The sequence below is a fragment of the Cyprinodon variegatus genome, unplaced genomic scaffold (genome assembly GCF_000732505.1).
Source record: "Cyprinodon variegatus isolate N-32 unplaced genomic scaffold, C_variegatus-1.0 Scaffold356, whole genome shotgun sequence".
Classification (NCBI taxonomy): domain Eukaryota; kingdom Metazoa; phylum Chordata; class Actinopteri; order Cyprinodontiformes; family Cyprinodontidae; genus Cyprinodon; species Cyprinodon variegatus.
Genome location: NW_015150809.1, coordinates 76,588 through 94,386, shown reverse-complemented (window position 1 = coordinate 94,386; position 17,799 = coordinate 76,588). Strand labels below are relative to the sequence as shown.

At 35.3% G+C, this 17,799-nt stretch overlaps 1 protein-coding gene across 3 annotated transcripts in view; it reads right to left on the bottom strand.

Annotated features, from left to right (window-relative positions):
• Positions 1-364: 364 nt before the first annotated feature.
• LOC107091897 (E3 ubiquitin-protein ligase RNF12-B-like) overlaps positions 365-17,799 on the bottom strand; it is a 28,995-nt gene continuing 11,560 nt past the window's right edge. The window contains exons 2-12 of one of the 3 annotated variants that reach the window (XM_015386106.1): positions 17,021-17,112; positions 16,295-16,706; positions 15,750-15,838; positions 15,604-15,655; positions 12,586-12,621; positions 10,119-10,151; positions 7,798-7,824; positions 7,114-7,131; positions 5,873-5,992; positions 3,973-4,038; positions 365-3,872 (exon numbers count right to left, since the gene is read on the bottom strand). In XM_015386106.1, the coding sequence (XP_015241592.1) occupies positions 3,826-3,872; positions 3,973-4,038; positions 5,873-5,992; positions 7,114-7,131; positions 7,798-7,824; positions 10,119-10,151; positions 12,586-12,621; positions 15,604-15,655; positions 15,750-15,838; positions 16,295-16,706; positions 17,021-17,112 (992 nt within the window). In that variant the 3' untranslated portion in view covers positions 365-3,825. Of the gene's footprint in view, positions 3,873-3,972; positions 4,039-5,872; positions 5,993-7,113; positions 7,132-7,797; positions 7,825-10,118; positions 10,152-12,585; positions 12,622-15,603; positions 15,656-15,749; positions 15,839-16,294; positions 16,707-17,020; positions 17,116-17,799 lie in introns of all 3 variants that reach the window. The other 2 variants (XM_015386107.1, XM_015386105.1) reach the window with 2 other exon arrangements.

The window sequence follows — 17,799 nt, the reverse complement described above, 5'->3', positions numbered from 1 at the left end:
TTTATTGTCAGGTTTGCCACAGCTCATTAAGTTGGTTTTAATATAAATACATTATGCAAATACAGATTCTTTCAAATGTATCTATAACCTTCTGTTTCAGGGACAAATCTAATTTGGGGGATTAACTGAAATTACACCTTTAATGACGTCAAAGGTCATTCTAAAGGCATCAGATAACCATTGCTTGTAAAACTATGAGATGGAGTAAATAGAGTTCATTCAAAAGAAATGGACCATCATTGAGAGTTTCACAGTTCTGTGCAAAAGAGATCCGTTGATTTTTTCTAAATGTGTTTTTATCGTTTACCTTTGTGATTAATCTCTGGGGGAAGAAAATCATAACAAATACACACTAACCAGAAGCTCCCACAAAAAGAGTTTAATTGACATGTCAAACATTATATACACAGCTCCAGTAGAACACGAGTGCCACATGACATTGAAGAAGACAGTTCCTACATGAGATGTCGACATGGGAGATTAAATTAACCGGAACAGCTTTACACGTATCTAAATATTTTCAATAAATCAATGAGTATACAGGATAGGAAAGTGCTTCTCCAATTGAGAATGTTCTTACAAAAAAACCAAACAAAAAAAAAGAACTCTGCTTATCTCTCTGTTAACATTGACACTGTTCTCCATTTCCCCCACCCCCGTCAGGAATAGTCAGGTTAATATAAATGATAAGGCAGCACTGGTTAGCGTCTTGTTTATTTCCTTCTTGCATGATCTGGAAGTGCACTTTAGGACCTAAAGGTTTACATTCTGTTTTGGATGGTGGAGCACAATACGGTATTCTGTTTCTTGGGACTTTCTGGGGGAAAAATGTGGAGCTGATTAGCTCTGATGAATTTTCTCGTAAATCAGCCTTGATTTGCACTGCAGGACATTGAGTATGTTTGCTGAATCTTTGAGCACCCAATGGAATAAACAGAGAAGGGGGAGAGTGCTGCACTTAAAGGAGGATATTTTTTGAAGGCATCTCTGGCTATCTCAGAAGGATTGTATACAATAAGTAATTTGTGCATTTTTACTCAATGCCAGACATATTATCTGCTTGCTTGAACATATCCAGACAAAACTGTCTGTTGTCTATCACAGGTTTAAGGATAAATGGCAGTTAGCAGAGCTTTGATCCGGCGTTCAGCCAACAGTTCATAAAAACCCTTAATATGACATCACAGACTATTACAGCTCAAGGCTAGGCTGTTAGCAACAGTCTCTGTCCTGTATTGCAGCTATAATGCTTAAAAGCTAACGTACCTCTGGAACTGCGGGACTATACAACCAGATTGACCACAATATTTAGTTTAAAGAAGTACAGAAAGTAGAAAACTTCAAGGCAAAAGAAAGACATTCAGGAGTTAATTTATGCTACAGTGGTGAAAGACAGAAAAGAAAGGCAGACGCACTGCCTCTTCTGTGGCATTTCACAATATTCACAAAATACCACACAAAACTAGTCGATAAAAAACAAAACCATCAGTGTCGGCTCAGAGGCACCACTGCTAAAATGCTAGAAATTCATATAAAGTTTACAGGTAAATGGTATTGTCTGTTTGTCTGTCTGTGAATGATACAAAAACACTGACAGCAACTGGCTTGTTCAGATGAAGAGACACAACGATGAGAGCTTTGCACATGATGGCAGGTCAGGTTGGTGAATTTATTTGTGAAAATATAAAACTGGCCTCCTCTGAACATGTTATCAAGTTGTTATTGTGACCAATCTATATGATACATTTGTTTTTTCCTAAGTTTTGGTTTTGTGTTATTTGTTTGTTTTCAGATAATATTTCCAATTGTTTCTCTGAGTGACTCTTCATTAATCAAACCAGGCTGTGACAGTGAAAGGCACTATAACAAAGAGATCACTGCATCAAAACTACACACACAAAAACAACAATGCATATACATTATTACACATTTCTTTTATTACTTAATGTATGTTGACCTATACTTGTCAATTTGATCAAACTTATGTTTGCCTTGGTTAATTCATAAAATAGAAAATGTTCAGTTGCTTAATTTACATGTGATCAGCATATCTGAAACTGTTGAAGATTAAGTTGTCATGCAACAGTAATATTACCTCTTAATCCTAACATTTTGACACATAACAACCAATAATCAATTTGGGATTTTATAAACAAAAAGAAAAGAAAATATTAATGCTTTAAAACTTGTTTTATAGGAATAATATCTAAGTAGTGTGCGTCACATTTGTGCCAACGCCTACTCGGTTGGATATCGCCACTTAAAATCCAGCAATAACAAACAAATTGGAAAGTCTGCTTGTTTGTAAATATAATACAGCTATTTGAAATTCAAAACAGCGAACAGGTAAGCTATAAAGTTTTGGAGACTTTTAAAGGAGGGTTAAAAAAAAAACAAAGCTGTAAAAATCTCATACAGCAGAGTTTCATTTCTCATTTTAGAATAGAAAGATTGTGGCACATTTTAAAGGTGTCATAGCAAACATAGTGTCCTGGTAGACGAAACTACAGCAGGAAATTTAGGCCAAATGCAAAATGCTATATGTGGTGTAAAATCTCCCACCTAAAAAAAAAAAAAAAATCACCATTCCCAGCCCGAATCACGGTGGTGATGACACCTCTCTGTGGTATGCTTTTCCTCAGCAGAGACAGGGGGGTGGGTCAGACTTGATGGAAGGGAGAAAACTAATTAAAGGCTTCCAAAGCATGGAAAAAACCATGAACAAACAACGTGAACTACAATGGACATGTGTGAATCAAAGAATATTCAGGCTATGGCATTGACCTGAATCTAATCTAAAAGATTCAAAAATGGATGTTCTCCATCCTACCTGGATGCCTGTGCTATCTTGAAAAACAAACAAAAAAAAAAAAAGCAAAAACTTTAGCATTATGTTCCTTCACTTGACAATATGCTATATGCAAATATATGTGAAACTATGATATATTTAACAAAATCTATTTAAATCTGTGGTTGTTATGTGACAAAAATATATAAAATATTAACCAAGGGCATGTATCTAATTGGTTTTTCGAAAAAGGTCAATAATTAAATTAGTCAATATCAAATTTATTGGGTTAACCGAGAAACAGTCCCTTAACAAAATTTAAATCTAAGTCCCTTCACCAGAGCAAAACAAAACAAAACACAGTAATACAGTGATTTCATTGGTAGTTTCAGCACATTTTAATCTAAATCAGGGCATCCCCCAACTGCTAGGATTCAATTCCTCTAACACTTGTGCTATGTCAAAACCCACCTGGTACAGTGGTTGGTGATTTATGTCATTTCCAGTTCTCTTACTCTATACTTACATAACAGATACCCTATGTTATATATATTTTTTTCTTTAAGACACTTGCTCACTTTAATAATGGTATGTTTGGCTCAAAACATGCCAAAGCAAAGAACTACTTCACACTTACCATACTGCTTTCCTTTACTCAGTTTCAATTGTACTGAAATACTAGAACAACATAGTGACCATCTAAAATGAAATTAAAATGAGTCAGACTATTTTATGGTTACAGTTCATATAAGATTTAATCTCTTTAATGGCAACTAGGTAAAAAAACAAAGTTGGATTTTGATTGATCATGTTAATAAATTGCCACGCTGGAATGATCAGAAACCACTAGATCTTTATCTAACTCCTTCGCCTCTCACAAGAATGGAGACATGCATACACACACAAGCCCATAAAGACCAACACACACTTACACAGCCAGAAACACACAGGCCTACTCTGGGGCCTCACAGTAATTTAGCTCTTCGGGGCAGAGCCTAACAGTGAGATTGCCTCTGCCTGACTGAAGTTGGTCCAGACTAGTCAGATGATTGTTGCTGGGAGGAGTTCAGCAGGGTGTTTGATTCTGCACAAAAAGAAGCAGTTGAATGTTTAAGGCTTTTTAGTGGTCTATTTGAATGTGGAAATTTGGATATTTGATGGTGGTTAATGTGTTTTTGTTATACCCTGGGGATCAGCCTTGGCCACTTCTTCAGTTCTGTCTGCTTTGGCTCCAGTCTCTACGTCTGCTTCTAATTGAAAACAATGATAATGTCAGTTAAAGGAAAACACAGAAGTGCAAAGTAAAGGCAACACTGTAACATATCATTGTATGTCATTTAAATCATTTACTCATTTTCTAGTAATTTCAATCACTTTAAGTGCTTTGTACCAAAGCAACAATCAAGAACTCAGAAGCAAAAATAATGGGTGCATGAATACAGCAAAAAACACAGATTGATAAATCACTTTATTTAACCTGATATTTTATCCATGTAGGGCTCCCTCAGCGAGGGACCTACTTATTGTTAAGTGCCTTGCCTATGTGCAAGTCTAAATGTTAGGGAAGAAAACCAGAATCAAACCCACAACTGTCCGATTACAACACAAATACCATACCCACTATTTCATAGTCACTGCAGAACAAGATGAAAAGAAATGTACAAAATAATCATAATGTAGTGTTTTCAGTTATATGATTGGATAATGCAGAAATTCTCTTTAAATTCAATACTATAAAATCTTTTTTTTACTGTTCAAAGCTATATGAAAAAAATGGAATAAATATCTCTTTAATTATTTGTTCAAACCTAGTTTCTTTCTAACTTTGATATGTGATCCATATTGAAACCACTACAATCTATTAACTAATTAAACCAGGCGTTCACAGAATAACAGCCACGTTCTAAAACTGCATCTTGGCCCGTGTTGCTGAAGCTGAATAGTTCCTGTTGACTGTAAACTCAAACTTTGCTGAAGTGGCAATACTGGAACGCAGGATCTATGTGAGCTGATTGCAACTGCCAACACTCACTGAGTCGTGAAACTGAGTCTGCTGTATTTGCTGAATACTGACCTTCAAAAGGTTGTTTTTTTTTTATTCAAAAGAAAAACTCCTACACACCACTTTCCCTAAGTGGAAAAATAACTTTAAGAAGGCCAATGAAAGGCAGTCAGTTAGTTCTGATCAAACTGGAAAGTGAATGCTGACTTTAAATGGTAGAAAATGTAAAATGATTTGAGGCTTTTTTTTGTCTCCTACAAAGTTACTTCTAATCTGTTTCTCTGTTAAGGACCTTCTTACCATGCCTGTTGGTTTAGTTCAGGGGTCTGCAACCTGCGGCTCCGGAGCCACATATGGCTCTTTGGACCCTCTCCACCGGCTCTTAATACTGGCTAAAATGTATAGAAAGAGCTAAATAATTTACTATAATATATACCGGTATCAATAGCTTTAGCGTTTTTTATAAGATGGAAGAGAATGAGTTTAAAAGAACCAGAAATATATTTTCAGAGACATTTCTCTATGAATTAGCTTGAGAATTATATGTTTTAACATTAAAAATATATGATTTTATTGTTTGAGATGGCAACAACTAATTTCCTATACAAGCTTTTAAAAAAAAGGTTTTCTAGAAAAAGTCATGGTATAATTTGCGGCTCTAAACAACTTTTATTTGGTCGTACTCTGGGCAAAACGGCTCTTTGGATATGAAAGGTTGCAGACCCCTGGTTTAGTTACACATTTATGTTTATGAGTCTCAGCTCTGCTAAATTCTTGTTTTCAGATGGCTTGAATGGTGTTCTGTAAGGTGTGTTTCTTGCTTATTATAATACTATCTGTTAACATGTTTTTATACAAATTGCTTAAACCTTCACAATAGGCCTGTATCATGCACAGGTGGGCAATATCTAATGATTGTGGGACTTCTAATGGTTATTGTTTGCAGAGCCAATAATGTAATGAAATATTGGTGGCGTTCATCCAATGTTTACATTTAAGGAGAGTTAAGGTTACTTTATTTGGTAATATAGAACACTTTCTGGACCTACTACTCTGGACAGAAACACAGTGGTTATGTTTACCTGGACTTTTTTTGAAGCACAATTTCTTCTTCTGATAGGTGAAGTACCCAGCGACCGCTCCTACTGCAGACACAATGATTCCAGACAGGATTCCTGCTAAAGGTTTAGAGGTTCCCTTTCCTAAAAAAAAAAATAAAACAATTTAGCAGAAAATGAGCAATGACAAATAATAGGAGAACTTGGTCTCATTCATTAGACATTTCAAATAAATTGGTAAACGTTACTTGCTTGCCATATGATTTACAGGCTTAAAAGCATTTAAAGAATCTCCCCACTCCTTTTTTTTAATGACACTTAGTGACATGAGACAAACTAGCTTGGGTGTTTTTTTTGTTCTTAGTGCAGGAATACAACCTTGTAAAAAAATATTTCCAAAGACACGAAATTGCTCAAGTGAGTAAACATGGTTGTCTGCTTAGTGAAACTGAACCCAATAATTTACTCAACAACTGCTTTGAAATGACCTGTTTTGTTTCACTCAGTTATTAACATATCTTGCTGTATATAACATCAATTTACGACATATGTATGGAATGTACCTTCATGATACAGTGTCTCACATGGAAGTATTTCATATAGAAAAACAAGGCCTTTTTTGTACTGGGGCCAGCCTTTCAGTCAACAGAGAGTAATAATGGGGAGATACACTGAAGTGACGTGACATATGAAACGAGGACTGAAGAGGGAGGTGACTGATGGGATATAGATGAGGGGTCGAAAACCTGCGCACACCTGAGCAAACCGTAGACTGTTGCAACAGGAAAAGGTGAGAAAAACGAGGGAGGGAAGTGAGTCAAAGAACTGCAATAAACTTTAAAAAAGTGAATGAGTCAACATAGTTAAGGGGGATGAAACTTGAGACTATAGTGAGTCAGTAAACGGAGGTAAATGTCAGGCATGCATGAACATGCATGTAACGAAAAGCAGAACACCAAAGGTAAAGATACAAAGTGATCATAAATGATTTTTCTTTTCAAAAAGAAGAGCAGCAAATTGAGTTTAAGCCAGTACAAATATTTATTTTCTAGTTATGTGACTTCTGCATTTAGCCATTTCTACAATATATGCATAAAACTAACCCTCAAAGGAAAGTTTAAAGAGAATGTTTTAAAAATGTCACGAGTGAAGCTTAAACCAGCTACAGTAAACACAAAGCAAAACAGACGGGCAAATCTTATGCTGCAGGTATGTTTTGGGGAAAGGTAGGAAAATATAGTATAACCAGAAGAAGTACAACTTACCTCCAGACTGGGCTCCTTCTTGTAGTTGGAAAGACAGAACATTGAATTAGTACATAACATATCACAATAACACAACATTTGCAACTAATTTCCAAATTCCTGGATTATTTTACCGATAAACAACATAATGTTAGGCGGTTACAAAGATCCCTTTCAAATCTTTTTATCTTAACCTTCAGCTCTTGCTTGATATTTGCATTAGCATGACCAAAAAGCCCAGCACAACACACTGCACATTACAAAAGTACTCTCAGCAAAGTCTCTGGCTTTGTTTTTGTCACAAAGTGAGGATTTATAAAATAATGTAGGCAAAAAATATTTGCAAGTCTAATTGTGATTTTGTTTTTGCATTGCAACTTTAATATATTTACATGTTGTATCTATTAAAAAGGTTATGGTGTTTGTTAAACCCTACAATAGAGCTGATCTACTCTATCCCTGAACAAAGGCTGTTTCTCAGAAATGTTGCACAGAACATAAACTTCACATTTTTACACTGACTCTTCAATCTCTTGTCTTGTCAAAGGTATGTCAGTAATATCCTGTGTTTCACCAAGTTTCAAAACTACATAAGCCCCACTTCTGTATCAACAGATTTCAACAATATGGGCAGGACATGGTTCAATACAACTTTTGTTTGCAATCATACGTATTTTGATGATGAATACAAAAAACAAGGCTTACTGTCTGCTGTGGCGCCAACATTGGGGTCTAGAAAGGAAAACAACAATAAGACATGAGGATGTGATTTGTATAAGCAAAGAAAAAAATAATGATTACTCCAATACCATGGCTTTACATGTTAGGGAGTGAAGGAACAAAAAGGAGGGATTAAGTTTAATCTCCTTGTGTTAGATCTTGCTCTAGTAGATTTAAGCACTCTCACGTTTCTTCTCTAACTGTTTAAGGAACACATTGTAATTCAATTACTTAATCATTTTGACATTCACTGCCATGGTAAGTATAACAGCTCCAAGGTTAAGCACAACTCGGGCTTAAAATTTAGAAAACTTGAAATACGGCTATGCTTCAGGTCCTCAGAAACATAATAACACAAGCACATTCATGCCTCCAAAAATACATCTACTTTGGACATTTACAGATGCCTTAACATCACAGAGATCAAATACCAGATGCAAACTCTCCATGTCAATCTCTGATCTAAGAACAAGTCCATTATCACTGTCTTTGCTGTTTGTTCAAATACGTCTATGACATCACAACCACAGCCAACCTGCTTCAACTTGACAAAGCTGCAGAGGAAGCTCTCTTTCACAACAAAATCCATCATTACTGGGATTAGGGAGAGTTTGCTTTTATGTGGGCACTAAAGAGAAAATGCTAAGGATTTATCTACTCAGTGCACTGTGCTCAAACTACAACTAATTCAATTTATTTAAATTAGGCCATTTTAAACTCATGTCATGGTAAGTAGAACTTAGACAAACAAAACAACATACAGCTTTGGCATTTTCACCAATTAAGTAACTTCTAAAGGAACTGTTTTGATAGAAGACTATGACTGAGTATGATTTTGGGGATTTAAAATTTTTTATTACTGAATTGAATAGAAAAGAAAATATGATATTTTGCACTCTACTATATTGTATTTTTATAAAATTGTGGAAAGTTAATTTGGATTTGAGTTGAATGGACTGATATGGATTGACAGAGTTTATTTTGCAAAGAGCAGACAGTCCTCCTTGAACTGAATAGGACACAATATAATTCCTTGAGAATTAGCTCTTTATAAAAACCTTAAACTGAGTCAAGTAAACATAGCTTACATATAATTAGGCATGCAACTAACAATTATTTTGTAAATCGATTAATCTTTGATTATATTATAATAATTGGATAGCCAAAGGTACCTTAAAGAAGATTTTTCATGAAACTAAATGAGGTGAAACAAACTTTTCCACTTGAGGAGTCATGGATAGAGCATAATGACAGAAGAAAATGTTTTTTTATCTTAAATGCAAAATATTTATATATCTTTTTACAATTTTGATATAATTACTGCTCTAAGTGGGTTTCTCTGTCAGCTAAAGGCATGTTTTAGAGACTCTTTACTCAATTCAAATATTAATTAAATACTTAATTAGATGACAATTATTTCAGTAATCAACTAATCCAATTAATTGTTTTAGCCCAACAATAATATTGAATTTGACAAGGCCACAACATCAGAAAGCCAAATAAAACTTTGGAATGAGACACACATTTCCTAACTTTACATCATGATAGTAGTTTATGGGAGCAAACCAGCATTGAGATTACAATTAAGAAAAATCAACAGTTTCATAGTATTAGAATTAGCTGTAGGCTTGATGCAGCAGTGGACAGTTAAAAAGTGTTAATGTTTGTTTTCAGGTATTGTAGTCAGAGTAAACAATGGCTACACATAATCAGTTTAGGCAAACATCATTTTGGCTTTAACATTTTTCATGAAGTTTGATAAATATATAAAAAGATGCTAATAGTAGTGGGGCTTCTTTAAAATGCATTACCAAGACTATTAAAATATCATCTTTTAAAAACCGGAGAAAGAAGAAGCTCAATCTGTAACCTGCTCTAAAAACTTAATATCACAACGCAAAAGCAACACTAATTGGATGTTGAGAGGAGCTTTAGATGAGACAACACCCGATCCCTGCTGTAGGCAACACGTGTTCAGTTTATAGCCCATTGAGGAGAAGAGGGCTCTTTGGCTACCTGACACTGGCCCAACACAAAATATTAAGAGTTGACAGTCACTGATAACAGCAATCAGAGCAGAGGAGATGCTTAAAACAATAACAATAAAAAAAAAGCATAGCACTAGAAATTATAACGATTTAGTGATTTATAGCTATGAAACTATAACACTCTCTTGTGCAGCAGTACAGTAACCCTTAATAACAAAAAGCTTAATAAACATTTAAAGGTACTTGGTTAAGAAATTATTCCAAAGAAAATTCAGAACATAAAAAAAAAAAAACATAAAAGAGAAATTGAAAGCCAACCTTCATTGCCCAAATCTTGAATTGCGTTTTGAACTGTGGGAAAATACAAGGAAGAAAATGAGAAATCTGTTATATGATACATTAATACACATATGCCAAAGAAAGCAGTTCAGATGGACAGAACGCCACATACATCTAAAAAAAAAGGACATTTAATTAGACTGTCAATGTATGTGTAAATGAACATATTAATGATCGAGCCAAAAGCTCATCGTGGTGCTGTAAATGTTCATTCACTCACTGCCAGAAAACAGATCAAATAACATGTCAACAGTCAATTTTTTTTTAGCAGTAAGCACATGTTGCCACAAAGCATTGCCAGTCAGTCTGCTGTTTTCCCTGCTCAGACCTAACAAGGCCCTCAAACTGGTGGGACAACTTATGAAAAAATGGCCTGTTGAGCTCACATGTTAACTCTGTAGCCTTCCTAAAACTGCAATAATATTTGTATTCCAGTATGTAATCCTGTGTACCAAGATGATGAAGAACATAACTTAACAAACATTAAACAAAACTTTAAAACAAAAATGATTTAAGTCTTTTTATGAGACTTAAAAGGAACAACTTAGAAAAACTGAGCGCTCCAAGTTGCGACTGTACACTAGTTATGAAATTTCACAGGGACAGTTATGATTTCGAGGGGAAACACACGGCGTATAATAAAAACCGCATGTCAGATCATGAGCAGAATAACCACAATGATTAAACTGGCTTTTACAAATTAACTGAGAACTGATCTGCTGTTTTCCCAGTGTTGTTAATTCCTGGCTTTGTACCAATGATAAAAAAAAAAAAGCTGCACTGATACTCTGGTGAGAAATCTCTTAATTTTATATCTTTATTTATTTCTCCTCCTCCTTCAAGCAAACCAGCACAAAATAAAATAAAAAACATTAATTTTAAATAGAACATTCTTTTTTGCAATAAAGAAGATGCTTGTGTATACAACATAAACCTCTGTGATAGAAACTTGCATCATCTTGCCTAATAACAACAACACAAAGATAATTAAAGAAAATGTCAGTGATACGTTTCTGTATGAATTGAAGCTAAATAATAAACATTTTAGTTTATGTACATAACATATTTAGCTGCAGCTAGATAGCCTAATGGATTATGTTTAATGAGAAAACACTGATCTAAGGATCCTCTTGACTCACTGAAGTCTTTCTGTTCTGGTCCCGCTCTGCTTTTTCCTTGACTAAGTCGTTTAACTCCCAGATCAGCAACGCCCAACAAATTCCTAAATTGAACCTAATGTTTGAAATGAATTAAAAGCTGAACAGCTTTGTGTCTTGCTAGTTTCATGTAAATATCAGAATATCAGAACATATAGACTGTATAACTCATTTTTTAAAACCTGTGTTTCATCATTGAAACAGGTAAAGATAACATCAGCAGCAACACTCCCCAGTTCAGCGCCCCTGGATACCCAGTGGGGTTTTAAGAACAAGTCAGAAACTTAATCACAAAGGGCGTTAACAGGATCCTGTGAACCGTTGTTGATTTTTATTAAAGAATATTATTTGTCTTGAACAATGCCTCACTGGCTCTATACTAGGGAAAATCCCAGGGGCGTTCTAAAACACAGATGTCACCTGGGTGTGACTCAACCAACAACGCAAATCAGGATGAACACAGAAAGCTATGATTGGTGGATGAACATCTATTTAATAAAGCTTCTATATCTCTTTACACTTTTTTATTTTAATATGACTGAAACATGAAATAAAGTGTTTTCTTTACAGTGGACAAATTTCTTTACAGTGAAGGTCAAACACTGATAAAATCATTCCTTCTCATGACTTTATTAAAATTAACACTCCTGTCTGAATATTTTAAATGAGAAAAGTAAAAAAAAAAAATAAATAGTGGTCCCTCAGCTGTGAAGTCAGTGTAAATTATCTGGGAGATCTCTTTACTGAAATTCCAACAATTATGTTGAAGAGTTAAAGTAAGGATGAGGCCAATTCCCACCTTATAAGATTCCCCAAAAATGTTTATCATTTATGAAAATGGAACATCTGTTTGTCATAATGAAAGAGGTCTCTAATAGCTCTATGCACAAAGTCAGACATGAACTTTTAAGAAAAACAGATCATTTTAATGCATTTAACTGCACTCTCAAAGGTCATATAGGACCGGAGAAAATATCTTATATGTTTCTAAGTATTTAGTGAAAACTTAAAAGGGCTTTGTGAGTAAAACACATTTTTTTTTTTTTAAGATTTAGATCTCAATTTAATGTTTGCCTACTATTAATCCCTCTTTATAACCTTTAGAAATGTGTAATTCAGTCACCTGAAACACAGTAAACAAAAAAAACTGGAACAAAACCACTAGAAAGAAAACATTTTACATTAATTCATTATTGATTTATTACATGTAAAGAAACAGAAATCTAAAGTACATTTTAAATTATCAATATAAATATGATTAAAACATGTATAGTTCAATAATAATTTACCTTGATGCACAACCTTTTTGAAGATCCTACTTCCAACTGTGGAGAAATACATAAAACATACAAATTAATTGCCAAATAAATGATTTAGGTAGGTGCAAATTCAGCAAAAAAAAAATATAATTTTTTTACAATAAACTCAACTGACGGCACACAAAACCAACATGAAAGGAAAACATTTAGACAGTAACTCTCTGTGGTTATTCCCTATTGTCATTCTTTTGATTTTTTGATAATGTTTCGACACCTAACCAGGAGTCTCTACCAATTATGGAAGCTCAGAGTTCCAGCAGCCTGGAGTTTGGGAGCTGCTTTTTCAACCATGAGGAAGCCAACCCTCTTAGGCGCTTTCTAGGTTAGGTGCAAATAAACAACTTGCCCGTTCCTCCCCTGAGTGATAGGAGATTATTGAGTTGTTTACTTGTTCACCATTTCTTCGAGAAAAGTTTCATAATTATAGATATTGGAAAGCTAAAACCACAAAGCCCTTGATTCACTGTCAGTTTCTATCTTTTGACAAATATGACTTTTCTAACTCTTTAAGGGAGTTAAACAAATCCTAGCTAAACCTTTTATGCCAGGATAAAACGTACATGCCAGTTAAAGCAACAGGACTGCTTAGCTATTAAACATTCTTTTTTGTAATATATATTTTACAACTAAATACTTTTCATGTGTTTTTCCTTTTATTTGCAACACTTTGTTAAGGTTTTCTTCTCTTTTATTATTGTATCTGTTTTCCAGAGTATTTTTGAATTTATTTGGGATTGAATGTGACGGTTATTTGCGTCAATGAAAGTATACAAACAGAAAAGTATTCAGCAGAAAATTCAACAGAAAATCAAACCTCACCGTACATTGGAACTTAACTGACTAGTTCTATTTATGTACAACTTGTAATTTAGCCCTCACCTGGAATTCTTTGGTATAATTGTTTCCACCCTGGCTATGTGATTAACACTTTCACAATAAAATCTGCCACTGTTTTGTCATACACTGATCACACAGCAGGGAAGTGTTGCATTAAACTGGATTCTGTGACTGGAAATTCTCTGGAAAGGTGAGTGTCTTACAGGGCATGGAAAAAGTAGGCAGTGGAAACTGAAACCTTCTGCCAGAAGGAAGGTAGTGTGGGAAAACAATCTTGACAAAATTACCTATAACAACAGTTTGCCCGCTGACATCAGTTGGGGCTAAATAAGTTTTGCATGTGTGAGAAAAATGCTTATAGTCTCGACTCTATCGGGACTTTAAGCTATTCAGATCAAATTTGCCTTTTGCTGACATAACTTAATACAGTGGTTTTAAGACAATGTTTTTTCTTTATCTTAATTATGTTTTGTATCACATTAAAAAAATACATGAATAGTGTTTTATAGTAATACAAATAAATTTTCACATATAATATATATTAATAGTTGTACAAGACGCAATAGAAGGGTGTGTTGTGATAAAATGGCACATTTACTTTATATGTTTTGTCCTTGTGACGAAAAGGGGGGGGGTGGAGGTTAAACAGGTATGAGGCAGTTTAACAACATTAATAAAACCATAGTCATTTTGAGAATATGTTCAGCTCTCTGTACATTATGTCATTTCAAAACAGAGGTTTTTTATGAGGTTTATAACATCAAAATTCTACAATAATCAATATATTCAGGTTGATTATTTATGGTGCAAAGATTAATGCTTTGACTGCATTAGCTGTCTTTGGTGTGTAATCACCAATGTCTTTGTATCTTAGAAGGGTCTGTTCTCTTTTTCCAGAAAAGTGTAAGCCATCTGGCCCTTCCAAACAGTCCATTTGCAGGTTGCCATTATATACATGCATTATACACTAAACTTGTTATATAGCTTATCATATTATATTCAAATTTTTGTCACATTACAGCCATAAGCATTAATGTTTTCATTTGGATGTATGAGGTCATCCAACAGAAACCTGCACGTACATTTAGGAGGGGAAGGGGGGGTACATTAGTTCTTCATTTCGTTTTGACAGACGAAACTATCCTTTTATGGGTTAGAATCTCCCAGTAATGTAATGATCATGGTGTGTGAGTCCAGTTGTGTGGTGCGGTGAGTGCTCTCGCTCCTTCTGAGGATCTCTGTTAGATCAGCTGGAAGCAGCACACCTGTGAGCAATCATCTGCTGCAGCCTTCTTAAGGAGCTGTTTGAGGATCGATGATCCACGGTTGTTGGTTAAGTCAAGTGCTCCAAGTTTTAAGTGGATTTCCTAGTTTTTTTTCTTCCTAAGGAACATTAGAGATTTCTGCTACAACTTTCTAATTAATCTTCTTGTTGTACCGTCTCCAAGTTGAAGAAGTTTCTCAACAGGTTGCCCCCAGAAAAATCATGTCTCTACCAGCCCAGCGTCCCATTCCACTGTATCACCAGAAACTCACAACCAGGATCTCATCTCCTCCTAAAGGCACTCGTTTCACCCCGGAACAATAAGCTTCAAACTAAGGCTTCTCAGTTAAAATCGTGAAACACCAAGACCTGTGATAACAGCCATCTCCTTTTAGAAGCCGCTGAACCTTCTGGTTTCCAATCTTTACCTTTTGTCAACCAGCTGCTTGTGTGTCTTCATCTAAATTAAATTGAGAGTATGTTAACCTTTGTAATTTGATGTTTGCAGACACCGTTTGTTCATTCTGACTGAGCTGGTGTAATTTTGCAAAGTAAAATAAGAAACTTTGTGTCTCTTGATGTAGAGAGCTGAGAGAGATATATATCCCTAAAAGACATGCAGCTGTAATTTTTTTATTTTGAATTGTAAAAGATGATAAAAATTGACATCCTTTATCTTTCAATTGATGACTGTAATCTGATTCGTGTTGCATCTCACAAAAACCCGTATTTGTAGTTACAACTAAACAAAATGTGAAAAACCTCTTGAGACTTGAAAACATACAGGTGTTGTAAACAATATCCCTCAGAGTCATGTCCGTTTTTCTTCTAACTAAATGTGTGTACAGTATGTATTGTAAAATTGCAGCAAACATTTAAATTCTTACTTGTGTCTTCCGTCTTTGAATCCGAAATTGTTTCGCGTGTGGCTTCATCTGGCTATAAAAAAACAAAACCAAATCAAACGTAAAACAGCAGAAAAGATTTGTAACAAAAGAAAATAAGTTAGTTGCTGCACATAACAAGCACTGACCATTTTAGCAGCTGGTGCTGCGGTGGTTTCTTCATCTACAGCAGCTGTTGTCTGCTCATGTCCCTTAGAACCCGCATCTAAATCATTAACTGTCCATTAACAGAGATGGACAAGGATCCATTATTACAATGTCAGGGAAAACATCACCGCAAATAAAATAGAATTTATAAAATGCCATTAGCTCTGTAAAAGTTCATGATCCCTGTGAGGATGGCATAAAAGCTGGGAGTATTTTCTTCCTTACTTTGGGCCCCTAGATACCGGCTGAGTACCTTTTAACCCTCCCTCAGTAATTTTTTCTGGTTTCTTGAACATAAATCATTTGCAGTACTTTTCTACCGTGTCCAGGTCTTAGTCTATCAGAGTACTGTGGGTGGGTAATGGTTAAAACTAGGGAAACAGTGCAGAGTTAAGAACAAAAGAGGTTCCAACCAGCTAGTACAATCACACACTAAATAAAGTTGCTTCATAGAAAATAAGCTAATGTTTAACTGACAGGGTGCTTTTATCCAAAAATAAGCAGATTGTTCTTCTTTCTTTATTACCTTGTGATGTGGTAGAAGCGTCTGGTGCAGGAGCTACTGTTCCATCAGCAGTAGGTGTGATGTTTGGTTCTTCTGTAAACTGATTTGGTTCTGCGACGTCTACAGAAGACTCGACTGTTGTGTCTGTTTCTGTATAAAGTGGTTTCTCTGTTGCTATAGCAGGTTCTGCCAGCTCTGTTGTTGGGGCTGGTGTTTCTTCAGGTTCTTCTGCTTGCTCAGGCTCAGGCGTTGTTCCAGGGTCAGCCACTGGCTCAGTTGTCGATTCAGGTTCTGCTGCTGAATCAACGTCCGTTGCTGGTTCAGAGTCATCCTCTGGTTCAGCTGTTGAAATAGGGTCTGTCACTGGTTCAGGGTCAGCTGCAGGCACAGGGTCATCACTTGGCTCAGGTTGACTGTCTGTTTGTGGTGCCTCCTGTTTTTAACAAACAATCAAAACAATTGAATCTTGAGAGGGTGTCTATGTAGTTTGCAGTTCAGAACAAGGATGTAGATAAGGATAACTAGTTAGTTAAGTTTAAGACACTTTTCTGAATTACATCAGTACATCATTGAATCAGCAGGAAAGAAAATCTGCTTAGGCTTATTCCACCTCAGCAGCCATTAACTCACCCTCAACCACTTGTAGCAATAAGATTATTGTTAACCTTTATTTTTGATATAACATCTTGTACAATTTATAAACAACTAAAGCAAAATAAAAAAAGGGTGCATATTTATTTGTCTTACTGTAACTGTTCCACTCTCTGTTCCATCAACCACCGGATCTGTTGCTTCTGGTTCAGTTTCTCCATTCGGTGGAGTATCTTCCAACTGTGAATCTTCTGGATGAAGTCATGTGGAAAAAAGAAAGAAACAGAATAACATTAAAGCAATGAATAATTAACTGAAAAAGAATTGGTTTACTTTCTAATCTTAACTTTATTTACATAGCACATTCACTGTAATACCTCCGTCCTAAGTGCTGTACACAATAAACAATTCATGAAAGGAGCTAATCCATTGACACATTTAAAAACCAATGCTGTAACCCCAACACAGGAGTCTTATGTTCGCAGTTCTTCATGCTAGTAAGCAAAAACGCTGCAGGGGCTTAATATGCCCAAGGCAGTGCCATCAAATCAATGTCCAAAAACTGAGTTTTAGCATTTAGCTTTAGCCAACTTTGTGAAATCCTATCCTTCACTTCCATAAGACATTTAAACAGAATTTGCACAATTCCTGAGTTTAAAGGTGGTACTGCAAAACAATGGGCGTTTCTCAATATGCTTTCTTGAGCGTTCATTCCCTTTTCTGCTGCTGTTGTTCTTCAAAAGTACGTTTTGAAATCGTTTGAGGCGATAACATGATACATTGAAGCCTCCCTGTGTGGTCTGTTTACAGAGTTAGTGCGAAATTTAAAAAAAAGTCCGACGTTGAGCGGACCAGAGTGACCATCAGACCTACCGCTCGTTCTGATGGCGGTTTTTTGCGGTTCGGTAATTTTTTTTAATGTTTTTTAAGCTTTA